Source organism: Arachis duranensis, chromosome 8 (genome assembly GCF_000817695.3).
Source record: "Arachis duranensis cultivar V14167 chromosome 8, aradu.V14167.gnm2.J7QH, whole genome shotgun sequence".
In the NCBI taxonomy this organism is placed as follows: Eukaryota; Viridiplantae; Streptophyta; class Magnoliopsida; order Fabales; family Fabaceae; genus Arachis; species Arachis duranensis.
Window position 1 is genome coordinate 24,113,115 of NC_029779.3, and position 21,807 is coordinate 24,134,921.

The following is a 21,807-nucleotide window of genomic DNA, read 5'->3' on the forward strand; positions in this document are numbered from 1 at the left end:
GTAGTGGAGGGCATTTTTGTCCAGAAAAAATTAAAAGGACGATTTTAATACGAAAAAATACGTTAAGGATGATTTTAAATCAAAGGATACATTAGAGACGGGTTTGATTCCGACCCTCAACGTGAGGGACCAAAACAATACTTTATATTACAACCGGTAACATTTCAACGTAAAAAATTACTGATGTAACATGTTTTGGTTTCAGTATACATATCTCTTTTCTCTCAGAATATTTTAAAAAATAACTATGCTACGTGTATACTAAAATCAATCACTAATATAAAATATATGTTAAAATACAAAATACGCATTGAAAATAAATTAAACAACACATATATTTAGATATTTTAGTGGCTGATTTTGATATAAAAATAATTTTTTGTTTAAAAAATTATATTCTTTGGAATTATATGAAAATTGATATTTAATGACTAAAATTATATTAATTATAAATCATTGTTTGAATTAATTAGTCAAATATCTATTAAAAGATAAAATTTTCAAATAATATCATTTTAGAATAATAAAATATGAGTAATAATTAAAAAACTTAATTTATTTTTCTAATTATCTTTCTAATACTTAAATAAATAAGAATTTAAATATATTTAATATTTTTTAAACATTAGAAAGATAAAAAATATAAATTTTTATCTATTTAAAAAACAAAAAAGATAATTAAAAAGATAAGTTAAAACATCTAATAATTTTTATATAAATTAATAAAAAATAAAAAATACTAATAAAAACATGAATTAAATAGACATTTAATATAGTTCCAAATCCGATTCGTACGTACTAATCAAATTGGCAATCACTGTTGGTCCAAGTTGACAAAATACTCATGCCACGTCAGCATAGGTGTTTGATCCATGACCATATGTACTATTAATTAGACCCAAAAATGAGTAATTGTTCATTGAACCTTATTAAAGGATAACTAATTTAATAATATGTATATCATTTTGGGATTTATTTCCTAGATATTTCTACTTTATAGAACCTGGCTGCTGCAACTTGCTTGATATATGAATATATGAATATGATAGATATATTACTATATTAGATAGATACCCTTCCATTTTTGCGGCAGAAAATGGCTGCTATTTGCAATTCATGGAATGAACTAATAATTCGATTTCCACGTGCATAAATAACCCATACCATATAATATAGTATTAAACTATTAATATTACCGTATAACAGATTGATTTAATTACATTGTCGTTTATAATTTTATCAAATTTTTAATTAAGTTTTTATATTTTTTAATTAAATTTTTATATTATATCATATTTTATAATTAAATTCTTATCGTAACAAAAACGTTAGAATTAATAGAATATTCTATTAAATTATACAGAATATTCAGTCAAGTATTAAGTATATTTGTTCTGTTTAATAGAATATTCTGTTAATTTTAATATTTTTGTCACGATAAGAACTTAATTACAATATTTGATATGATATATGGACTCAATTGAAAAAAAATATAAAAATCTAATTAAAAATTTAAAAAAACTATAACGACCAATAGAATAATTAAACCTCACTGATTTCACACCTATTACTAGATTATATGCTTATTACCACAAAAAAAGGGGTGAAAAATCATTATATATTTGTGCAATTCTATTTAGGTAATGCATAGAAATTAACTTACATATATAATATGAATTCAACTAGAAAATCAACTATTTTTCAACTAATATCAATCAACTTTTTTTAAATTATTCTTTTACTCTAAATTCTAATTCCTAAATATTAAATTTAAATAATAAATTCTAAATTCTAAATCCTAACCCTAAATTCTAAAGTTAAAAAAAATGAGGATTTAAAAAAATATCTACCCACATATTAATTCCACTAGCTAGTTTGTTTCCTTGACCAGAAAGTCAAGCCCTTTGTCATCATTTGACTTTAAGAGGGGAAAAAATGAAGAAAATTTATGGTTTTGTTTGTGAATTATACCAGATGCACCACCTTCAAAAAAGTAGGACCTTATACACATAGGATTTTTTAAATTAAATGACATTTTTTTGACTTCTTTGTAGTTGTTATGTATCAGATCAGAAGTGGTTTAGGTTGAAAATTTGGACACTGAGAAATGAGAACATAACCCTCTGACTAGAGTGTTTGACACGGTTTTGTATGTCATTTTATTATCACTAATATTATTTCATTGACACTTTGTTTTTGGAGTCTTATTTTTTCAGTAAAGTTACTATACAAGTTTTGAAACCTTACCTATCACTTTAGGTAGCAATTTTTTTCTTCTTCTTAATCACCAATTAAAGTTTAAAGCAGTAAAATTCAATTTTGCTGACAAGGGGTTGACTATAAATTAAAAAAGTTGTGCCAAAACTATGCAAAATCTAATCTTGATTAATATTTAACTAACCAACTAACCCATCAAGGTCTTTTAGTTGATAAGAAATGACGATTTAGAGCATCAGAAAAATCTTAAAAGTGTTCTAGTTGAGGTTGGATTTGGATTCTTGTACTTTTTATTAAACAATTTGGCACTTGAATAGTATAGTCTTGATGAGTTTCCAGGTGTTTTCATATGTTATATATACATATATATATACACTTTTTAAGCACCCTATTGAGTTTTGAAAGATCAGAGTGTGAAAGGTTTCTATAACACTATTACTTATTAGTTTTGGAGAATATTGAGAAGGGAAAAAAGCTACATGGGTGTTTTCACATCACATGCAAACTCTGCAGATTAAAAAGGGTTTTTGAGTGTCTTATGGTTCATTTAAGCCACAAGCCAAGTTTTTTCTCCAAAGAGAAAATTTTAGGCAGAGATTCTTGCAGGTTTTTGGGAACAGTTTAATAATTTTCCAGTAACTTTCGGTTTTCTCTCTCTCAGTTTCTTTCTGAGGTAAGTTACTTTCATGCACTAAACAACAGTCACAAATGTTCTTTCCTTGTAACCAACTTATTCTATGTAAAAAGGAAAGCCTTCAAATGTTTTTTTCTTTTTCCTAAGCCATTACTCCTTCTACCTAATGGTTCTAACATGATTGTATAGACATATCAAATTCTCTAATGGATATGAAAACATTGATTGGCAGATTAATCTTAAAAGAGATGGTTGTAGCCAATGCAATCAAAGGCCTAGTTTCTGTTTTAGTGATTATGGTGTTGATTTTACCACAAATTGCTGCTCAAGTTATTCCACCAGCTGATTCTCCATCAGGTAATATATGGTTTCTTTCAGATTTTCTTCTATACCTTTGTTGAAAGCTGTATTACTTGAAGGACTAATAATAATTAATGTTGCATATTCTCCATGTCTTTCAAAATTGGCTAAAAATGAGGAACATTATGTCTATATTTGTTGCAGATAATGCACCAGAACAGATTTGGCAGCTTGATAATACTGTTAGAGTGGATCCTTTAGATAATTTCAGAAAGTACAAAGGAGGATTTGACATCACCAACAAGCACTATTGGAGTGTATAAATCTTTCTCAACTCTAAGTTTCATAGACCAATGATATATATGAAATATTGTTAACACTTAATTAATATTTTGTAGTCAGTGATCTTCACAGGAGTTTATGGATATGCAATTGGGATCCTCTTCCTTTTGTGTGGAACATTATATGGAGGTTATTTGTTAGTAACAACCAAGTTCTATGGCAAAAGTGAGAAACCAAAAAGGGTGAAGAATGTGTTTCCTTACAAGAGTTTTGATCTTTCAATTATCACTTTGGCTATATTGCTCACCATATTAGCCATGTAAGTTATTCATTCGTCCTCGGACATCGAGCCAACTCACTCTCCTTGACAAATTCCATGGCTTTCCACAATTCATGTATGCATGGATGTTTGATTTTGTAGAGTTGCAACTGGGCTTGTTCTTGCTGGGAGTGCAAGATTCCATTCTGAAGCAGAAAGTTCAGTTGGAATTATAATAAAGACAGCAAATGAGGCATCAGAAACAATAAACAACACAGCAGGAGCATTAAAAGACATGGAGAGTAACTTGATGGAAGACAATGTCAATAATGCTGTGGTTTCTGTGAGACTTGACTCAACAACTGAGAGGCTTGATGATGCATCTGCAAATATTGAAAAGGAAGCTAGCAAGAATAGGCGCCTTATCAACAAGGGCTTGAAACTTGTGTAAGAATTCATTCCTCTCTGTCTCTTATGAATAATGCAGTACATTGCAATAATAGTGGAATGCTTCTAATTGCAGATTTGTGATTACCATTGTGATTATGAGCTTCAACTTGGTTGCAGTGACAGTTTTGTCAGGTATGTCCCACTTGGTTTATAATAATTAGTCCTCCTATACAAGTTTTTGAATGGTGTGGAATGAATTCATCATTTCAAATCCTAAGAGACTACTTTGTAGCTCCTGCTTCAAGCAATTTTTGTATATGACACATGATTCTCATAAATGTTTGGATTTTTATGTGCAGTTTCCGGAGTACTGAGGTTGCGACGAGCACTTTACTTGTAAGCAAGCTGAACTGCATTTGCTTGGAAGCTTAATGCTATTTATCTGTCAAAAATCTAAATTTTGTGTTACCCTTTTGTTCTTCACAGGTTAATCACACTTTGCTGGTTGATGACAGTGATATGCTGGATATTCTTTGGGATCTATTTCTTCTTAGAAAAGTAAACTCCAATTCCAATCTGCATTACTCATTCTCAATAGTTCTCAACCTTAACTAACTAAAAAGTTCCACCATATTGCAGATTTTCTGGTGATGCTTGCACAGCACTTGACAACTTTCAAGAAAATCCATACAATAACAGCTTAAGTTCCATACTTCCTTGTGATGAATTGCTCTCAGCAAAATCAGTCCTGTCTGGTGTTAGTGCTGGAATCTATAACCTTGTAAATAAGGTATAATTTGCATCAATCAAATGTTGATTCAACACTAATAGTAATCCCTATGTAACTATTTTAGTATTGGTGTCACATGTTATGGTAATTGTGCAGGTGAATGAAAACATATCAGGCATGCAGGCAACATCATATCCAAATCTTGTTCATGTTTGCAACCCTTTCTCGGCGCCGCCGGAGTATCTATACCAGCCACAGAACTGCCCTGCCAACACCATAAGAATAGGAGACATTGCAAAGGTACTAAAGCCTTTTACATGTTCTGATGGAACATGTGGCAGTGAAAGTGGAAGCAGTTTCATAATAAGTGGAAGTGAATATGTGAGAGTTGAAGCATTCACAAGTTCAATTCAGGACTTACTAAATGTATATCCAAGCATGGAGAACTTGTTGGAATGCCAGATTGTGAAGGATGCATTCTCTGAAATTCTTGTCAAACACTGCAATCCATTGAAGAGATATGCAAAGATGGTGTGGTCTGGAATGGTTCTTGTTTCTGTGATCATGCTGGTTTTGGTTCTACTGTGGACTCTAAAGGCTCATGTTGAGCCACATTGTGCAACACAACCCGGTAACTTGGAATTAGGCTCCACTAAAGTTGTTAATAACAACTATAACAACAAAGTCGTATTCCACTAGGAAGAGTCGACTACATGAATTAAACGACTACAACTACAGTAAGACAATTTATACTTAGATTAGAAACAGAGAAAAGATATCAGAAAGCAAAATGTGCAAACAACTTCCAAATTGTACATACACTGATACACAGTCTTTTTAGTCCTCAAAGGTGTTTAGAATTTAGTTACCTTAGTGATATGAATTTTAGGTTACACTAAATTGTGACACATTTTTTGTAAAAATTTCATTTAGAATATATGATATAAATAAAAAAGAGGGAACCAACCCCATACTATATATACCTCAACACCATACAGATGTACCAAACTCATCAAATAATACTAGTTCAAGATTATTATAATCTCCTTTGCTTCAAGAAGTTGCACTTTTTTCTATTAGTCTCAATGAAATTCAAATCAAATACTTTCATTTTTAACAAATTTTTATTATTTTCAAATCTTAGAGGATTATTTCACATATTAGTTCTTTTTAACACACATATGCACGAGTTTACTGTATAATTTATATTTATATTGCACAAATTTACACATAGATTGGCAAAAATAATATACAAATAAATTATTAGGGTACTTATAATTTATATTTTTATTTTTTGCCTATTTTTAATTTTTTTCTAAAGATACAATAAAAATAATAAAAAGAGTAAAATAATAATTAGGTCTCTAAAAATTTCGAACTTTAACTAATTAGTTCTAAATAACAAAAAGTATCAATTTAGTCTTCGATGATAGTAAACAGTGGACACGTGATATCTTTTTATCAATTTATCGGTGCTTATATGTACCGTTTATTCACAGTGACATGTAAATAATAACTTTTGGAATGAAACTTTATCTATTTTGATAAAATTCGTGAAAAATAATGAATGGTTGATAAAAGTTATATAGAAACTTAAAGAGATAATACTCAATTTGGTCCCTGAACTTATACGCAAGTCTCAATTTAGTCCTTAAAGTTTCAATTGCCTCTATTTGGTCCCTAAACTTTGTGAACATAACTCATGTTAGTCCTTGAAACAATTTTCAACGTACAAACGTTAACGGAACACTGTCGTGACAGCCGGATGCCACACTAAACTTTGGCACATTTATAAACTTCGGGGACTAAATAGAGGCAATTGAAACCTCAGGGACTAAATTGAGACTCGCGTGTAAGTTCAGGGACCAAATTGAGTATTATCTCAAACTTAAAAGATAAATTATTTATTGTTTAAAGTTACATCGTTTTCATACTCACATGGTAACAATAAAACACGCACCACAATAAATAACAAAATTTGATTTTATTTTGCACTATTCATTGATAAAAGGATGTATATTATATCCACAGTTTGAAGAACTTAATTGATATTTTTTTCCCGAAACTAATTATTCTGAGGTGGAAATCCAGGAGAATCTAATTGTTCATTCACTCTAATAAAAATTATATTTTAGATATTTTGGGGGAAGGTGCAAAAATCGTTAAGATGCGTTGACTTGATTAGGGTTTGAAGTTTGATTGTGAAATGAAAATGGAGTGTGGAAGCGATTGTTTAGAGGAGCTCGTGAAGTTCACTCTCTCCAACTCTCAGAATTACCATATTGCCCTTTCTACTGAATTCTGCTCCACCCTTCTCAAAGATGATCCCACACAACCATCTTCTTCACTCGGTACAACTATTTATATTACTCTCGATTGAAAAAAAAAAAAGAAGTTTCCATTTTTGTCCTCCTGCTTACACTACATGCTTGTGTTTGTGTGCAGATTTGTTGGAAGGAGTGCCACTGTATCCATTGTACAAGCGTCTAGCATTAGTTCTCTTGAAATGCATGGATTCTCAAACGTTTTTCTGGACAGGATCATGCAATTCATCGGTGACCAATGAAATTGATATTGCTTCCGTGCAGAAGAAGCATTCCGAGTGGCACAAATTGATTTTGGATAAGATATCTGAGATACTGAATGTAAAATGAACTTAAACATTTGATGCCTCTATTTGCTTCTTTCTATTTGTCTTTTGATTGAAGCTAGTTGCAACAGATCTTAAATAGTGTATGAACTTTTGTTTCAACAGATTTTGAAGAGTCTCTCTTTTGAAATCCATGTTCAAGAACCATTTTTCTCACAGCTCAAAGGTAGAAAGTTCTATCACTCTGTAATCACTGCTAAAGCATTTGTTTTTCGCTCAAGCCATGTTGATAGGTAGAAAAATTCTCTATTGCTTTGAAGTAATGCGGTAGAGTCCTATTTCTTTTATGAAGTCTTAGGAATTGTGATGTAGTTATTGACTGCAGATGGCCTGAAAACAGTTGAAGGGAGGTGCGCCGGCGGCAAATACAGCAGGTTTCAATGTTTTACAATTTTAAAGATATGTGATATGCCAATGAGGTTGTATGCAGATTTATATTCCAATAAGTCTTAGAAACTTAGGTGTTATGCTTGCTTCCAATGTAACAAAAAAGTTGTCTTACCAGTTACCATGGATGCATAGTATCTTGTTACTTGATTCGTGGATTGTATTTTCTCTTAATAGTTGGCTATTGGATTACTATGAGCTACATGTTGCCCATTTCACTTCTATTCATATTTCCTTTTAATTTTTGGAATATTTGGTTTTCCCTTTCCAGGATTGGACTAGGAAACCTGATTCTGGTAAACAAATCTGTCGTGTTTGAAGTGAAGGTAATGACTAGTTTTGTTATTAGTGGGGGATCTTTCTGTAATGCGGTTGCTCTGCTTCTTAACATAATCAATATGTAGGGAATACGTTGGTATCCTACCTTTGCTGACATGTTGGAGACAGAAAACCTCGGGAAAGTTCTTCCAGGTGTTGACAGTGTCGAAAAAGGTAGTGGAGATATTGTATTAGTATCTATAGCAGGATGACTAATTGATTCAAAATGAAGAATCAAAATGAACTAAGCTAGTTTGAGTTGCTAATTTCTTCCTTCCCTGTAATTATGCATCCAAAAAGTTGTTAAGATGAAAGAAGCCTCAGTTACATTGATGTCTAAGTTATTTCCAGATTTTATACTATAACCCCAGAATAAAGCTTGCATAGCATTGCAGGAGTAGAAATCTACCGGAGGTTTTACACAGAAGAGAAGGAAAAGTCAAATGGTGTTCTTGCAATTGGTGTTTCAAAACATACCCTTCAACCATACATTCCTTTGGCCAATTTATTCTCTGTGAGTTCACTCTCCTGTAAAACCACTGCAACTGATCTGCAATCTTAGAATCATCATCTAAGAACCCTCTACAATTATGTTCCTGTGCATGTTCTGCCTTTTATTTGATAATAATGTACTGCAATGAAAGTGGAGTTAGACCTTAAGAAGTAAGAACTATGTTATTTCCTATTGGAATTAAAATCACATATATATTTTTTGCTTTACCCCATATTCTCCCTCTTAAGTGTCCTGCATTTTCTTTCCTTGAAGTTATCATATGCAGTCATAAATGTTTGCTTTGGTAAATGGCTATTTACTTACATAAGTGCCCTGACCCTTGTGCTGTTTTGGTCTTATATAGGAATTAAGTTATGAAGGTGTTCAAGGCCTTCTAGGGTTGATGCATACAGCAGGGACAATTCCAGATGCGCTTCCACCACCAAGATCAACTCTATTAGCATCATTTAGTTTGCTATGCAATCCAGATGTAAGAAAGTGACTTTGTTCATACTTTTTTTATTCGAGGTTTCATTAGTCTCTGTTTGATGGTGAGTTTGTTTAGCTAATATGATGCAGTGAAAAATCTGTGTACTTTGAAAACAAATTATACCTTTTGTTGGCTTGACTGCTTAAGGTTGAAGGTAGTTCCTTAACTCTTGGAGCTCGTGCATTGGCCAAACATGCTTGTAGGAGTAGCAGTGGTTATTGGGGGTCCCTGGATGGAGGTGGTAAGGAATTTTTTCCCTTTTTCATAAACATTTCAATAGATTTGCTATAATAATTGCTTTAATTTGTTTCTCTGCATGTTATTTTAATATGTTGACGAAAATGCTATTGATTAATAGTGTTTCTAACAAGTTGATTGTATTGGTTTTACTAATTCTTGTATTTGTAACCACTCGTTGCAGATTCTAATAAGAATAGACTTGCAATGGATGTAATTAAGCGCCTAATAGCACATTGTTGTTGGGTGAATATGCATGTTGTCCCGCCGCATGGAACCGTGTTCGAAATAAGGGTTGCTGAAGGATATGGCGCACGATGGACAGAAGATGGAAGCAAGGTATGTGGGTAATCGTTAAACTCTGTTTTTCATTTGCTTCCATCGCACGTCTAAACATAGTATGGTATCTTTTCTGCATAACTTAAGACTCAAGTTAACTTTCTTCATACTCATCCATCCCTAGCTGCGGATAAGGTTTTAGCCTGGAGAAAAGATTTTTCTGTTTTCAACTTGCAAGATTTATTTTTCTTTAGCCTTGGTAACAAATAGAATTGTCCATTGAAATAATTTTTCTCAACCTTTCTTTTTTGTGCCTCCAACCTTTTCAGTTTATTGGATTCTTAGAGCCCTACATGGAAGATGGTCACTCAAAAGGATGGAAACACTAGTTCTGCAACAATTAAAGCTTCGAAATCGAAAGTGTTGATGGATAGTTATGGGTATTTGAAAGTACAAATATGGGGCCTTAACTGATGGTAAAGTTTTTTTTAGTGTATATAAATTTGTTACTTATACTCATTCTGTCTTTTAAACCGAGCAGACACATATCTCTTACCATTCAATGGAGTGTGTGGTAACTGGTAACCACATGGGATAATGAGTCTGACTCTATCTAATGATAAAAGAGTGTATGTCAATTCAATATACAAAATATTTCTCATCCTTTTGCTTGTTGACTTCTTCGGTTCTTCCTATTTTGTTTTGTCACTAATTGTTGTCATTTTCTTTTTCTTAAATCTTAGTATGGATTTCCCTATGCAATATATGGATCACTACCTAGCTAGTTCTTTGTTTCTTTCTATAACCCCAAAATAGTATACAACTCATATTATGGTGTACCACGCAAACCTCTTTGGTGTATTTGCAAACACTTGTGTGAGGAAAACAAGTGGAAATGTCCTTTTTTCCCTTAAAATTAAGCATGCAAAGAATGAGATTCTTTGGCTTTATATATAAGTTCTAACATCTTCCTCCTCTCTTTCCTTTTCCCTATAATTTGTCCTTATAATATTTTTGAAGTGAATGAATCTTGATAGAGGGCACAGCCGACAGTGGTATATATCATTTGTTTTCTTTAATATATAACTAAAGGAGGCGATAGTCTCAATGCAGTCCATCACCATATGTTGTAATGCATTTACATTTACAAATAATAATGTTTTCTTGGATTTATATAGTAGTATAATCAATCCTGCTATTATTCTAGGAATTCTTGAATGAATACATAGGTACACCACTACCAGTGATCTTGGAAAGAGAATTACTACATAGGAAGCTTAGAATGGTAAGAAATGGTAAGAATTATTTTAATGTGTGTGTGCTACTAAGATAAAGAGCAGAAAAGAACCTCAATTTAATTCTTAAAATTTTTTGATATTTCAATTTTAAATGACTAAATCAATTTTATAAAACTTTAGTAAATTATAGAGTTTTATTAAGATTTAAATTTTGCTACAATTTTATATTTTATTTATTTTACGAAAATTCTCAATTTTCTATACTTGGCAGAGACAGTTAGTGGTGGCAGGTAGTGTCAGCCTGAGAGTGCTACTTGGTGGTTGTTTCTATTCTATTATCATTTACCAATTAATATCTGTGAAACAAGGCATGTGCCTCCAAATTTCTTGTCCCATTTTCTCAGTTTAAGAAACTTCATGTCTCGGTATCTGCATTTCTGTGCACATTTCATTTTCTACAACGTTATATTCAACCACCAGTGGATATATCTAAATACAAATAAATGAATAATAGTATAAAACTACAGTATCAAATTACAAAAAAAAAAAATAGAATCAACTTGATTTGGTCGAGTGGTCAGTTTACTCATCTATTTAAGCAAATGTTGGGGTTTCGAAGTACAAAAAATATTGACACCGCGTTTTGGTTTCAGTATGCATATATCTCTCTTCTCTTGGAATATTTTAAAAAACAACTATATTCCGCGTATACTAAAATCAATCACTAATATAAAATACATGTTAGAATACAAAATATGCATTGAAAATAAGTTAAACACCACATGTATTTATACATTTTAGTGGTTGATTTTGATATAAAAATAGCATTTTTGTTCAAGAAATTATATTCTTTGAAATTATATGAATATTGATATTTAATTTTTAAAATTCTATTAATTATAAATCATTGTTTGAATTAATTAGTCAAATATCTATTAAAAAATAAAATCTACAAATAATATCATTTTAGAATTGTTACGGCCTGGCTCAAGGCTCCTACGGGCTGGCCCGACCCAAGTATCACCCGACCCAAACGATCAGGAGTGGGGTGTCCCGCAGCCGACCCGGACAGGCGTCCCTGACAGCTTTGTTATAGCTGTGAGGAGCACGCCTCGGGGAAAGTGGGCCTGTCCTTGTCGGGCCCACCTCTGACACAATATATAAGGGGAAGGTCTTACCCTTCCCCCAAGGTACGTCACACATCACTCTACCCCCTTTTCGCCTGCACATCTACTGACTAGAGCGTCGGAGTGTCTTTGCAGGTGACACCCCCCCTTTTTTCATAAGAAGTGCTCAGGACCCCGCCTACACCGGACTGGCAGTCCACGACCAGACGAGACCCCCATCACCAACCAGGATATCAACCCGAACCGTCCGGTACCCGACCTACCGAACATTGGTGCCGTCTATGGGGACCGTCCATGGACTTCGTACTGGTCCAAGATGCAGCAGGCCGCGAGGCCGAGCCCGTAGGGGAGCCCGCCGCGACTGCTTCCCGGCAGCACGCAAGATCCCCTCCAAGACACACAACACAATCTCGCGAGAGACGCCCTTTCGAGGGAATTGGCGACAACAGCACCAGAATAATGCAAGAACTGCGCCACACGATGCAGGACTTGGAGCGCCGACTAGCAGACTAGGAGCACCGTCAGCAAACCCCAGAATCAAGCCATTCCCATTCACTCTCGAGAAGCCGTTCCCAACAAGCGACTAGCCCGCGATCCGATCCCGAGAACGCCAGTGAGGGAGGACGCGAGAGAAGACGCCATGATCCCATCATTTACAGCAGGCGCAGGAGGCGGCGTACCACAAATAGAAGCCGCGAGAATAGAAACCGTGAAGACGCTCGTCGGGAGGAGAACGACGCTAGAACGACGAAAACCGGGGGACCAGTGATAATGGGTGCAACCCCATTTCATCATTCCATCCTCGAGGTCCGGCTGCCAAAACACTTTGACAAGCCAACGGACATGAGGTACGACGGAACTCAGGACCCACAAGAGCATCCCACGGCTTTCGAAGCCAAAATGAACCTCGAGGGAGTAGGAGACGAGGTGAGATGCTGAGCTTTCCCGGTCACCTTGGCGGGGTCTGCAATACGGTGGTTCAATAACCTCCTGCAGGGCTCGGTAACCCGCTTCTCGGACATCAGCCATGCCTTCCTGGCCCAGTTTACGACCAGGATCGCAAAAGCTAAGCACCCGATCAACCTGCTCGGGGTGACTCAGAGATCCGGCGAGCCGACCAGGAAATACCTAGATCGGTTCAACGATGAATGCTTGGAGATCGACGGACTGACGGACTCGGTAGCAAGTTTGTGCTTGACGAACGGACTCCTGAACGAGGACTTCAGAAAGCATCTTACTACGAAGCCAGTATGGACAATGCAGGAGATCCAATGTGTGGCTAAGGAGTATATTAATGACGAAGAAGTCAGCTGGGTCGTGGCTGCCAATAAACGGCAACCCCCTACAACCAAACCCGGCACCACGAGAGCGGAGAAAGACAAAAGGAACACACCAGGGACGGCGGTCCGAGTAAGACACCAAGGCCATTTCCCCGAGTCGAGAAGTTCACCAACTACACCCCCCTCACGGCACCGATCATGGAAGTTTACCGACAGATAGCCGAGAAGGGAATAGTGTCGAAACCTCGACCTCTGAAGGACCGAACAGGGGGAAACAAAAGCCTTTATTGCGAATATCACAAGGGATACAGGCACAAGACCCAAGACTGTTTCGACCTGAAGGATGTGCTAGAGCAAGCAATCAGGGACGGGAAGCTTGTCGAATTCTCCCACCTCATTAGAGAGCCAAGGAGACGGAATCGCGACCACGAGGGTGATGACAGGTCCCGGGCGACAAGGCGACGCCAAGAACCGGAGGGAGACGACCACGGTCTCACGGTGGTGAACGTAGTAACGGCGAGGAATTCGGCCCCGAGGTCGAGATCGGCACAAAAGAAAGACGCCAAAGTCTTGGCCGTCTCCTCTTCATCTGCGAGAAGTTCCCAGCAGCTCCCATCCATCTCCTTTGGTCCCGAAGACCAATGGTTTGACGAGGCACTGGAAAGTCCCCCCATGGTCATTACGGCCAGAGTCAGAACCGGCCTCGTCAAACGGATCCTTGTGGATATAGGGGCGGACTCGAACATCATGTTTCGCAACGTATTTGATGCCTTGGGATTGCGTGACGTCGACCTAGCGACCCACCAGCACGGTGTGGTAGGGTTGGGCGACCACTTCATCAAGCCGGATGGGATTATCTCCCTCCCGACCTCCGTGGGACAAGGGCAGAGGCGAAGGACAGTAATGGCCGATTTCGTAGTCTTGCAAGATTCCACAGCCTACAACATCATCCTGGGGAGAAAAACCATCAACGACCTTGGAGCAGCGATCAGTACGAAGCTGCTCGTAATGAAGTTTGTTACTGATGACGGATCCGTAGGATCCAACAGAGGAGACTTGGAAACGGCAGTCGCCTGCGACCACGCCAGCCTCTCCTTGAGGAAAAAATCCAAAGAAGCATAAGGGGTTTTCCTTGCCGACCTGGATGCCAGAATAGACGACAAGCCCAGGCCCGAGCCAGAAGGGGACCTGGAAAAATTTAGGGTCGGGGACGCGGAGGAGAAGTTCACATTCATAAACAGAAATCTCCCCCATGAATTGAAGGAACCTTTGATGGAGATGATCAGAGCCAATGCCGACCTGTTTGCTTGGATGCCAGCCGACCTGTTTGCTTGGATGCCAGCCGACATGCCGGGGATAGATCCCCAACTCATGTCACACTGTCTGGCCGTCAAGCCGGAAGCCCAACCAGTGGCTGCAAAGGAGGAGGAAGATGTCACAGGAAAGGGCAGAGGAGGTGGCCAGGCAGACGGCCAGCTTCCTCAAAGCAGGGTTCATCCGAGAACTGGACTACTCGACTTGGCTATCGAATGTGGTCTTGGTGAAAAAGCACAATGGGAGATGGAGAATGTGTGTAGACTATTCCGACCTCAACAAGGCGTGCCCCAAGGACTGCTATCCCCTTCCCAACATTGACGCACTCGTCGACGCAGCGGCGGGGTACCGGTATCTGAGCTTCATGGACGCTTACTCTGGGTATAATCAGATATCGATGCACCAGCCCGACGAGGATAAAACGGCGTTCATAACGCCAGGGGGGATCTATTGCTACAAGGTGATGCCATTTGGCCTGAAAAACGCTGGCGCCACGTACCAGAGGCTGATGAACAAGATATTCAGCGAGCTCATAGGCAAGACAGTGGAAGTCTACGTGGACGACATCCTCGCGAAAATCACACGGCTCGACGATCTCCTAAGCGACCTGGGGGCGTGTTCGCGTCCCTCCGACAACACGGCATGAGGCTCAACCCGCTCAAATGCGCCTTTTCCATGGAGGCCGGGAAGTTCCTAGGATTCATGATAACCCAAAGAGGGGTAGAAGCCAACCCTAAGAAATGCCAAGCGATTCTCCAGATGAAGAGCCCTGGTTGTATCAAAGACGTCAGCGATTGGCAGGAAGGCTGACTGCGTTTTCCCGTTTCCTCGGCGCATCGGCAGCAAAAGCCCTGCCCTTCTTCAATCTGATGAAAAAGGGGATAGCGTTTGAATGGACTCCTGCATGTGAGGAAGCATTCAACCACTTCAAAGGGATCCTAGCAACACCTCCGGTGCTTGAGAAGCCTAAGGCCGGAGAGTCACTCTACCTCTACCTAGCTGTAACGAAGGAAGCGCTTGCAGCAGTGCTGGTACGAGAAGAAGGGAAGGCTCAGCAACCAATCTACTTCGTAAGCAGGGCGCTACAAGGAGCAGAGCTGAGGTATAGCAAACTGGAGAAACTGGTGCTGGCACTCCTAACCTCCTCCCGAAGGCTAAGGCAGTACTTCCAGGGCCACCGTATCGTCGTGAGAACGGACCAAGCAATTCACCAAGTGCTCCAAAAGCCTGATTTGACAGGAAGGATGATGACTTGGGCCATCGAGCTCTCCCAATATGACTTGCAGTATGAGCCCCGACATGCAATCAACGCGCAGGCGATGGCAGATTTCCTAGTAGAGGTAACAGGTGATCCCCCCGAGGAAACGGGCACACGGTGGAGGCTCCATGTAGACGGGGCCTCCAACCAAACGTCCGGGGGATCCGGGGTCATCTTAGAGAGCCCGGATGGGGTCATATACGAGCAATCGACCAAGTTCGAATTCCCCGTATCGAACAACCAAGCGGAATACAAAGCCCTCTTGGGTGGACTAACCCTAGCCCGGGAAGTCGGGGCGACAAGGCTGGAAGTGTGCAGCGACTCACAAGTCGTCACCTCACAAGTGAACGGAAGCTATCAAGCCAGAGACCCGCTGCTGCAAAAGTATTTGGAAAAGGTTAGAGAATTGGCCAGGCAGTTCCAGGAGGTCACGGTCCAACACGTTCCGAGGGAGAGGAACACACGGGCAGACCTCCTATCTAAACTAGCAAGCACGAAGCCGGGAGCGGGCAACCGGTCTCTCATCCAGGGTATGGTGAAGGAGCCAACGGTTGCCCTCCATTTGACAAAATCAAGCCCGTCCTGGTTGGACCCCATCACAAACTTCCTGGAACATGGTAAACTACCTGATGATGAGAAATCAGCCAAAACGCTGAGGAGGGAGGCAGCCAAATATGCAATCATACATGGACAACTGTTCAGAAAGGGACTCAGCCAACCCCTATTGAAGTGCCTGCATCTCGATTAGACGGACTACGTACTTAGAGAAGTCCATGAGGGATGCTGCGGCTACCACATCGGGGGCAAAGCCCTAGCAAGGAAGCTCATCCGAGCTGGGTATTACTGGCCATCAATGATGAAAGACTCCAGGGAATTTATGAGAAAATGTGTCAAGTGTCAAGAGAACGCCAACTTCCACAGAGCACCGGCTTCCGAGCTGAGTCTACTGACATCCTCCCGACCTTTCACACAATAGGGGGTCGACCTACTAGGACCCTTCCCAGTTGGCTTCGGGCAAGTCAAATACCTCATAGTTGCCGTTGACTACTACACAAAATGGATAGAGGCCGAACCGCTGGTCAGTATATCGTCAGCCAACTGTAGAAAGTTCATGTGGAGACAGGTGATAACACGGTTCGGCATCCCGGAAGTCGTCATCTCGGACAACGGAACGCAATTCACCGACAAGAAATTCACATAATTCCTCACCGGTCTGGGTGTAAAACAGAAGTTCTCATCGGTAGAACACCCCCAGACGAATAGGCAGGTAGAGTCCGCAAACAAAGTCATCTTGCTAGGCCTCAAGAAACGGCTAGACAGCAAAAAAGGGACATGGGCCGACGAACTTGCCTCCGTTCTATGGTCCTACCACACAACCGAGCAAAGCTCCACAGGCGAAACCCCCTTTCGCCTGACATACGGGATCGATTCGATGATACTAGTGGAGATCGGCGAGCCGAGCCCGCGGTTACTTCTGAAAGGAGTGGAAGAGGTGGTTGAGAAGGACCTAGTGGATGAGGCCAGGGAAATTGCTCACTTGTCGGAAGCAGCACTGAAACAAAGAATGGCGCTACGCTACAACACCAAAGTGCTCAGAAGGGAGTTTGAAGAGAATGACCTCGTCTTGCGACGCAATGACATAGGGCTACTGACACCAGGAGAAGGAAAGCTGGCGACAAATTGGGAAGGTCCTTACAGAATCAAAGAGGTGCTTGGTAAAGGCGCCTACAAATTGGAGAGGCTCGACGGCAAGGATATCCCGAGAACATGGAATACAGGTAACCTGAGAAGATTTTATTCGTAGCTCAGGCACACCGGCCAAGCGGCCTGACGAGCTAGATAGCCCACTGTTAATCCCCAATGATTTATTTTTATCAAATACCTACCATGTTCATAAATTTGTTTAGCTAACGACTAATGTTAACTTGTCTGAATTCTCCCATCTACTATCTCCCAATACGTATCCCACACCATCGCGCTCTTAAACGGCAACCCGGGGCTGATCACCCCGGGAGCCAACTGAACCATAGCCATAACAAACGGCCGCGATAATAAGACCATAACGGTTTCAATCGAGTTACCAACATGAACGGCAAAACGGACACAAACAATAAGTCCACCCCAGAAAGACTGTAACAAAAACAAAAATGCTACCAAGCAAGACAAGATAAAGGCAATAACAATAAGCCGACCAGGCGACCACTAAAGTATAAAAGTTAATAGTTGCAACAAAGTATTCAACAAATCCATACAAAAGCCGAAGTTACAAGAGTTCATTTTCAGAGCATGTCAACAATCTTGCCGTCCTGGATCGTTTTGAAGACCCCAATAGCCGACGTGTCGAAGTCTGGAACCACAATCTTCACCTGAGCCTTCAGAGCCTCCTCAGTCATGAAGATCGCGTTCTTTCCTTGCTCCTTGGTCGCCTTGTGCTTCCTCTTAAGCTCTTCGACCTCGGCTTGAGCAGCTTTAGCCGACGAAACGGCCTGGTCGCGTTCCTTTTTCAAATGCCGCCACCCGACCTTGCGCGGCGCTCAACTGGCTCTCTAGAGTCATCTCCCTCTCAGTTAAATGGGACACCGCCTCATCTGAGGCTTTCAACTTCTCCTTAGAAGACGCAACTTCCTCCTCGGCAGCCTTGAGCTTCTCCCCTGACTCGGACAACTGACCTTGAAGCGACTCGACTTGCACTTTGAAATCGTTGTTCGCTTTAACAGAAGACTCAAGTCTCCTCCGAAGCGACTGCATTTTCGACAACTTGAACTCAACCTTTCGAGCTATCACAGCCCCCCGGAGCAGCGTACGGTACATCCACCTCGCCTGCCCCGCCAATTCGGTACCATAGAAGTGGTCCTCCGTGCCGGGGATCAGCTGGGAGTCAATAAAAGTGGCAGCGTCAAAATTCCTCTCCATTACGGTGAGGGTTCCTTACGGGCTGGAGGAGGCCCTCTGCCTCTTGGGAGTAGGGATAAGCTTCAGATCGTCATCCTCCCGGTGGGTAGAGGACGACTGCCCGATGCTGGCCGCCTCCTCGGGAATAGGTGAGGCCCGCATCCCGGCAGAATTCCTGTCGGACATCTCAGTGTCTCGAGGTGAAGGCATAGCTTGGTCCTTCTTTTCTTCGGTAGGATCTTCCGGCTTCCCGGTAACCTTCTCATCAGCCTTCTCCTCGTCACTATCCTCCAAGAAGGTCTTGACCAAATCCTCAAGCCCGGTCACTGAAGCAGACATCTCCACTGCAACAAGCAAACAAGTACGGCAGTCGTAAGGTCGGCAAATAAAGTGAAAAACAATGCAAAAAGCACAAGGCAAAACAACTCACAAATATAACTCCTGGCGACCTCCCGTTTACCCATAAGGAGGTGGGGGTTCACATGGTTCTTTCCAAAAATTGCAAACAACACGTCGGCAATTCTCTTATTTTCAGGGGACATCCCCTTGTAGGTCACCTTAATGAAGGTGTTAGACCCCGCCCCGAAGCTCCAATAAGTCGGGATGAGGCGTTCTCCCTCCAACGACAACCAAAAGGGATGGCGACCTTTGACGGGACGAACCTTGAAATATTTATCCTTAAACCCATGGTACGAGTCCTCGAACAAGCCAAATATCCTCCGACCTTGGGCAGATCGGAAAGACAAGAATCCCTTCCTCGCCTTCCCCTCCTTGGAAGGGTTAGTAAGGTTGAAGAAAAAGAGAAAGACATCCACCGACGCCGGCAGCTCGAGATATTCACACACCATCTCGAAACAGCGGATGGAAGCCCAACTGTTCGAATGCAGCTGCGACGGCGACACGGATATCCGGCTAAGAAGAGCCATTTGGAAGTCGGAAAAAGGGATGCAAACGCCCACCTGAGTGAACATGGCCTTGTAAAACCAAATCCAGTCGGGAACCCGGGGGGAGTGGAAATCAATCTCATACAGCCGCTTGTGGGGGAGGGGAATGAAGACGTCATAGTTCGCTTCCTCGTCTGTCCCCCCGTACAGGTATTCAGCTTGCCAGAATTTCGTCAACTCCCCCTCGTCCATCTGATTTGGCGAGTCCTTAACATCGGAGGTCACCTAGGCATAGGGGTGATAATGCGCGGAAGAAGAAGCCCGGAAAACAATGCGAGGCATACCTACAGTGGGGGGTACCACTCCGTTAGTCTATGAGGTCGGGAGTCCAGAAAAAGCTCAGAAACTATGTTCATCCTACTCAACAGTTAAAATCAAATATGGCTAGAAATTATCGATCATACAAGTCACCTAAGAGCCTACCCTGGAATGGTACCCCTCCCCTAGCGCACCTACTTGGCACTAAAAAGCTATGCATCAACGAAAACCAAGCAAAGCAGCGAGAGCATGCAGCAAACACAAGCAACAAACATACAACAATAAAGCACAAGAAAGCAGGGATTGAGAGTTACCTGAATTGGTTGCAGGAACTTGGGAGAGAAGGAAGAGGCACAGGAATGCTCGAACGAAATTTTGGATATCAGGGAGAGAAGAAAATGAGAGTAGCAAGAATGGGAGAGAGAGAAAGAAGAAACTGTTTAAAAACCGCTACACAAAGCGCGAAAGGGCCAGGGGCAAAATGGTCTTTGCGCGTGGGGTTTTGCAACCCATTATGAGCATTTAATGCTCAGCGCGAAAAACGAAGCGACGAACGGTCGCCTCAACAACCAAGAGACACGCGCGCAGAAGGCACGTCCCTCCCACGGGCGGCCAACCTGACGACGACACATGGAACAAGAAACAACACGCCACTAATAGCTCTCACGACTATTACTGGCGCGTGGGGGCACTGTTACGGCCTGGCCCAAGCCCCCTACGGGCTGGCCCGACCCAAGTATCACCCGACCCAAACGGTCAGGAGTGGGGCGCCCCGCAGCCGACCCGGACACGCGTCCCTGACAGCTTTGTTACAGCTGTGAGGAGCACGCCTCGGGGAAAGTGGGCCTGTCCTTGTCGGGCCCACCTCTGACACAATATATAAGGGGAAGGTCTTACCCTTTCCCCAAGGTACGTCACACATCACTCTACCCCCTTTTCGCCTGCACATCTACTGACTAGAGCGTCGGAGTGTCTTTGCAGGTGACACCTCCCTTTTTTCACAAGAAGTGCTCGGGACCACCCCGCCTACACCGGACCGGCAGTCCACGACCAAACGAGACCCCATCACCAACCAGGATATCAACCCGAACCGTCCGGTACCTGACCTACCGAACAAGAATAATAAAATATGAATAATAATTAAAAAACTTAATTTATTTTTTTAATTATCTTCCTAATACTTAAATGAATAAAAATTTAAATATATTTATTTTTTTAAACAAAGATAAGTTAAAACATCTAATAATTTTTATATAAATTAATAAAAAATAAAAAAGATACTAATACAAACATGAATTAAATAGACATTTAATATGTTCCAAATCCGATTCGTACGTACTAGTCAAATTGGCAATCACTGTTGCCTGTTGGTCCAAGTTGACAAAATACTCATGCCACGTCAGCATAGGTGTTTGATCCATGACCATATGTACTATTAATTAGACCCAAAAATGAGTAATTGTTCATTGAACCTTATTAAAGGATAACTAATTTAATAATTTGTATATCGTTTTGGGATTTATTTGTCTGCCTTTTTTAGTTTCTACTTTATAGAACCTGGCTGCTGCAACTTGCTTGATATATGAATATATGAATATGATAGATATATTACTATATTAGATAGATACCCTTCCACTTTTGCGGCAGAAAATGGCTGCTATTTGCAATTCATGGAATGAACTAATTCGATTTCCTCGTGCATAAATAACCCATGCCATATAATATAATTTTAATATTATCATATAACAGATTCATTTAATTACATTGCTGATGCTTATAGTTTTATCGAATTTTGAATTAGGTTCTTATATTTTTTTTTAATTGAATTAT

The 21,807-nt window shown here is 40.3% G+C and overlaps 4 protein-coding genes across 4 annotated transcripts; all 4 read left to right on the forward strand.

Annotated features, from left to right (window-relative positions):
- The first annotated feature begins 2,610 nt into the window (after window positions 1–2,610).
- On the forward strand, window positions 2,611–5,805 carry LOC107461309 (uncharacterized). Its single transcript, XM_016079798.3, has 10 exons — window positions 2,611–2,890; window positions 3,084–3,208; window positions 3,356–3,468; window positions 3,550–3,752; window positions 3,855–4,139; window positions 4,216–4,274; window positions 4,442–4,478; window positions 4,569–4,640; window positions 4,722–4,872; window positions 4,969–5,805. Exons 2-10 carry the CDS (start codon window positions 3,100–3,102, stop codon window positions 5,509–5,511), a joined length of 1,572 nt encoding a protein of 523 aa, XP_015935284.1. The 5' UTR covers window positions 2,611–2,890; window positions 3,084–3,099; the 3' UTR covers window positions 5,512–5,805.
- A 1,101-nt stretch (window positions 5,806–6,906) lies between these two features.
- Window positions 6,907–10,329, forward strand: LOC107461526 (uncharacterized). Its single transcript, XM_016080048.3, has 11 exons — window positions 6,907–7,163; window positions 7,258–7,457; window positions 7,568–7,628; window positions 7,788–7,836; window positions 8,121–8,175; window positions 8,254–8,341; window positions 8,563–8,681; window positions 9,025–9,150; window positions 9,298–9,391; window positions 9,572–9,726; window positions 9,996–10,329. Exons 1-11 carry the CDS (start codon window positions 7,019–7,021, stop codon window positions 10,053–10,055), a joined length of 1,152 nt encoding a protein of 383 aa, XP_015935534.1. The 5' UTR covers window positions 6,907–7,018; the 3' UTR covers window positions 10,056–10,329.
- Window positions 10,330–13,509: 3,180 nt separating this feature from the next.
- On the forward strand, window positions 13,510–14,433 carry LOC107461348 (uncharacterized). Its single transcript, XM_016079829.1, has one exon. The coding sequence runs from the start codon at window positions 13,510–13,512 to the stop codon at window positions 14,431–14,433; it is 924 nt and encodes a 307-aa protein (XP_015935315.1).
- Window positions 14,434–15,365: 932 nt separating this feature from the next.
- On the forward strand, window positions 15,366–16,631 carry LOC107461349 (uncharacterized). The gene has a single exon (XM_016079831.1). It carries the CDS (start codon window positions 15,366–15,368, stop codon window positions 16,629–16,631), a length of 1,266 nt encoding a protein of 421 aa, XP_015935317.1.
- The last annotated feature ends 5,176 nt before the right edge of the window (window positions 16,632–21,807 follow it).

Excerpts from the sequence above, each read along its gene's own strand:
- LOC107461309 (XM_016079798.3), top strand. The coding sequence starts at position 3,100 with ATGGTTGTAGCCAATGCAATCAAAGGCCTAGTTTCTGTTTTAGTGATT. Across the intron at positions 3,209-3,355 it reads ACCAGCTGATTCTCCATCAG|ATAATGCACCAGAACAGATT; the intron begins GTAATATATGGT and ends TATTTGTTGCAG. Across the intron at positions 4,275-4,441 it reads TGCAGTGACAGTTTTGTCAG|TTTCCGGAGTACTGAGGTTG; the intron begins GTATGTCCCACT and ends TTTTATGTGCAG.
- LOC107461348 (XM_016079829.1), top strand. The coding sequence starts at position 13,510 with ATGGAAGTTTACCGACAGATAGCCGAGAAGGGAATAGTGTCGAAACCT.
- LOC107461526 (XM_016080048.3), top strand. The coding sequence starts at position 7,019 with ATGAAAATGGAGTGTGGAAGCGATTGTTTAGAGGAGCTCGTGAAGTTC. Across the intron at positions 7,458-7,567 it reads AGATATCTGAGATACTGAAT|ATTTTGAAGAGTCTCTCTTT; the intron begins GTAAAATGAACT and ends TTGTTTCAACAG. Across the intron at positions 7,629-7,787 it reads ATTTTTCTCACAGCTCAAAG|ATGGCCTGAAAACAGTTGAA; the intron begins GTAGAAAGTTCT and ends TATTGACTGCAG.
- LOC107461349 (XM_016079831.1), top strand. The coding sequence starts at position 15,366 with ATGCCAAGCGATTCTCCAGATGAAGAGCCCTGGTTGTATCAAAGACGT.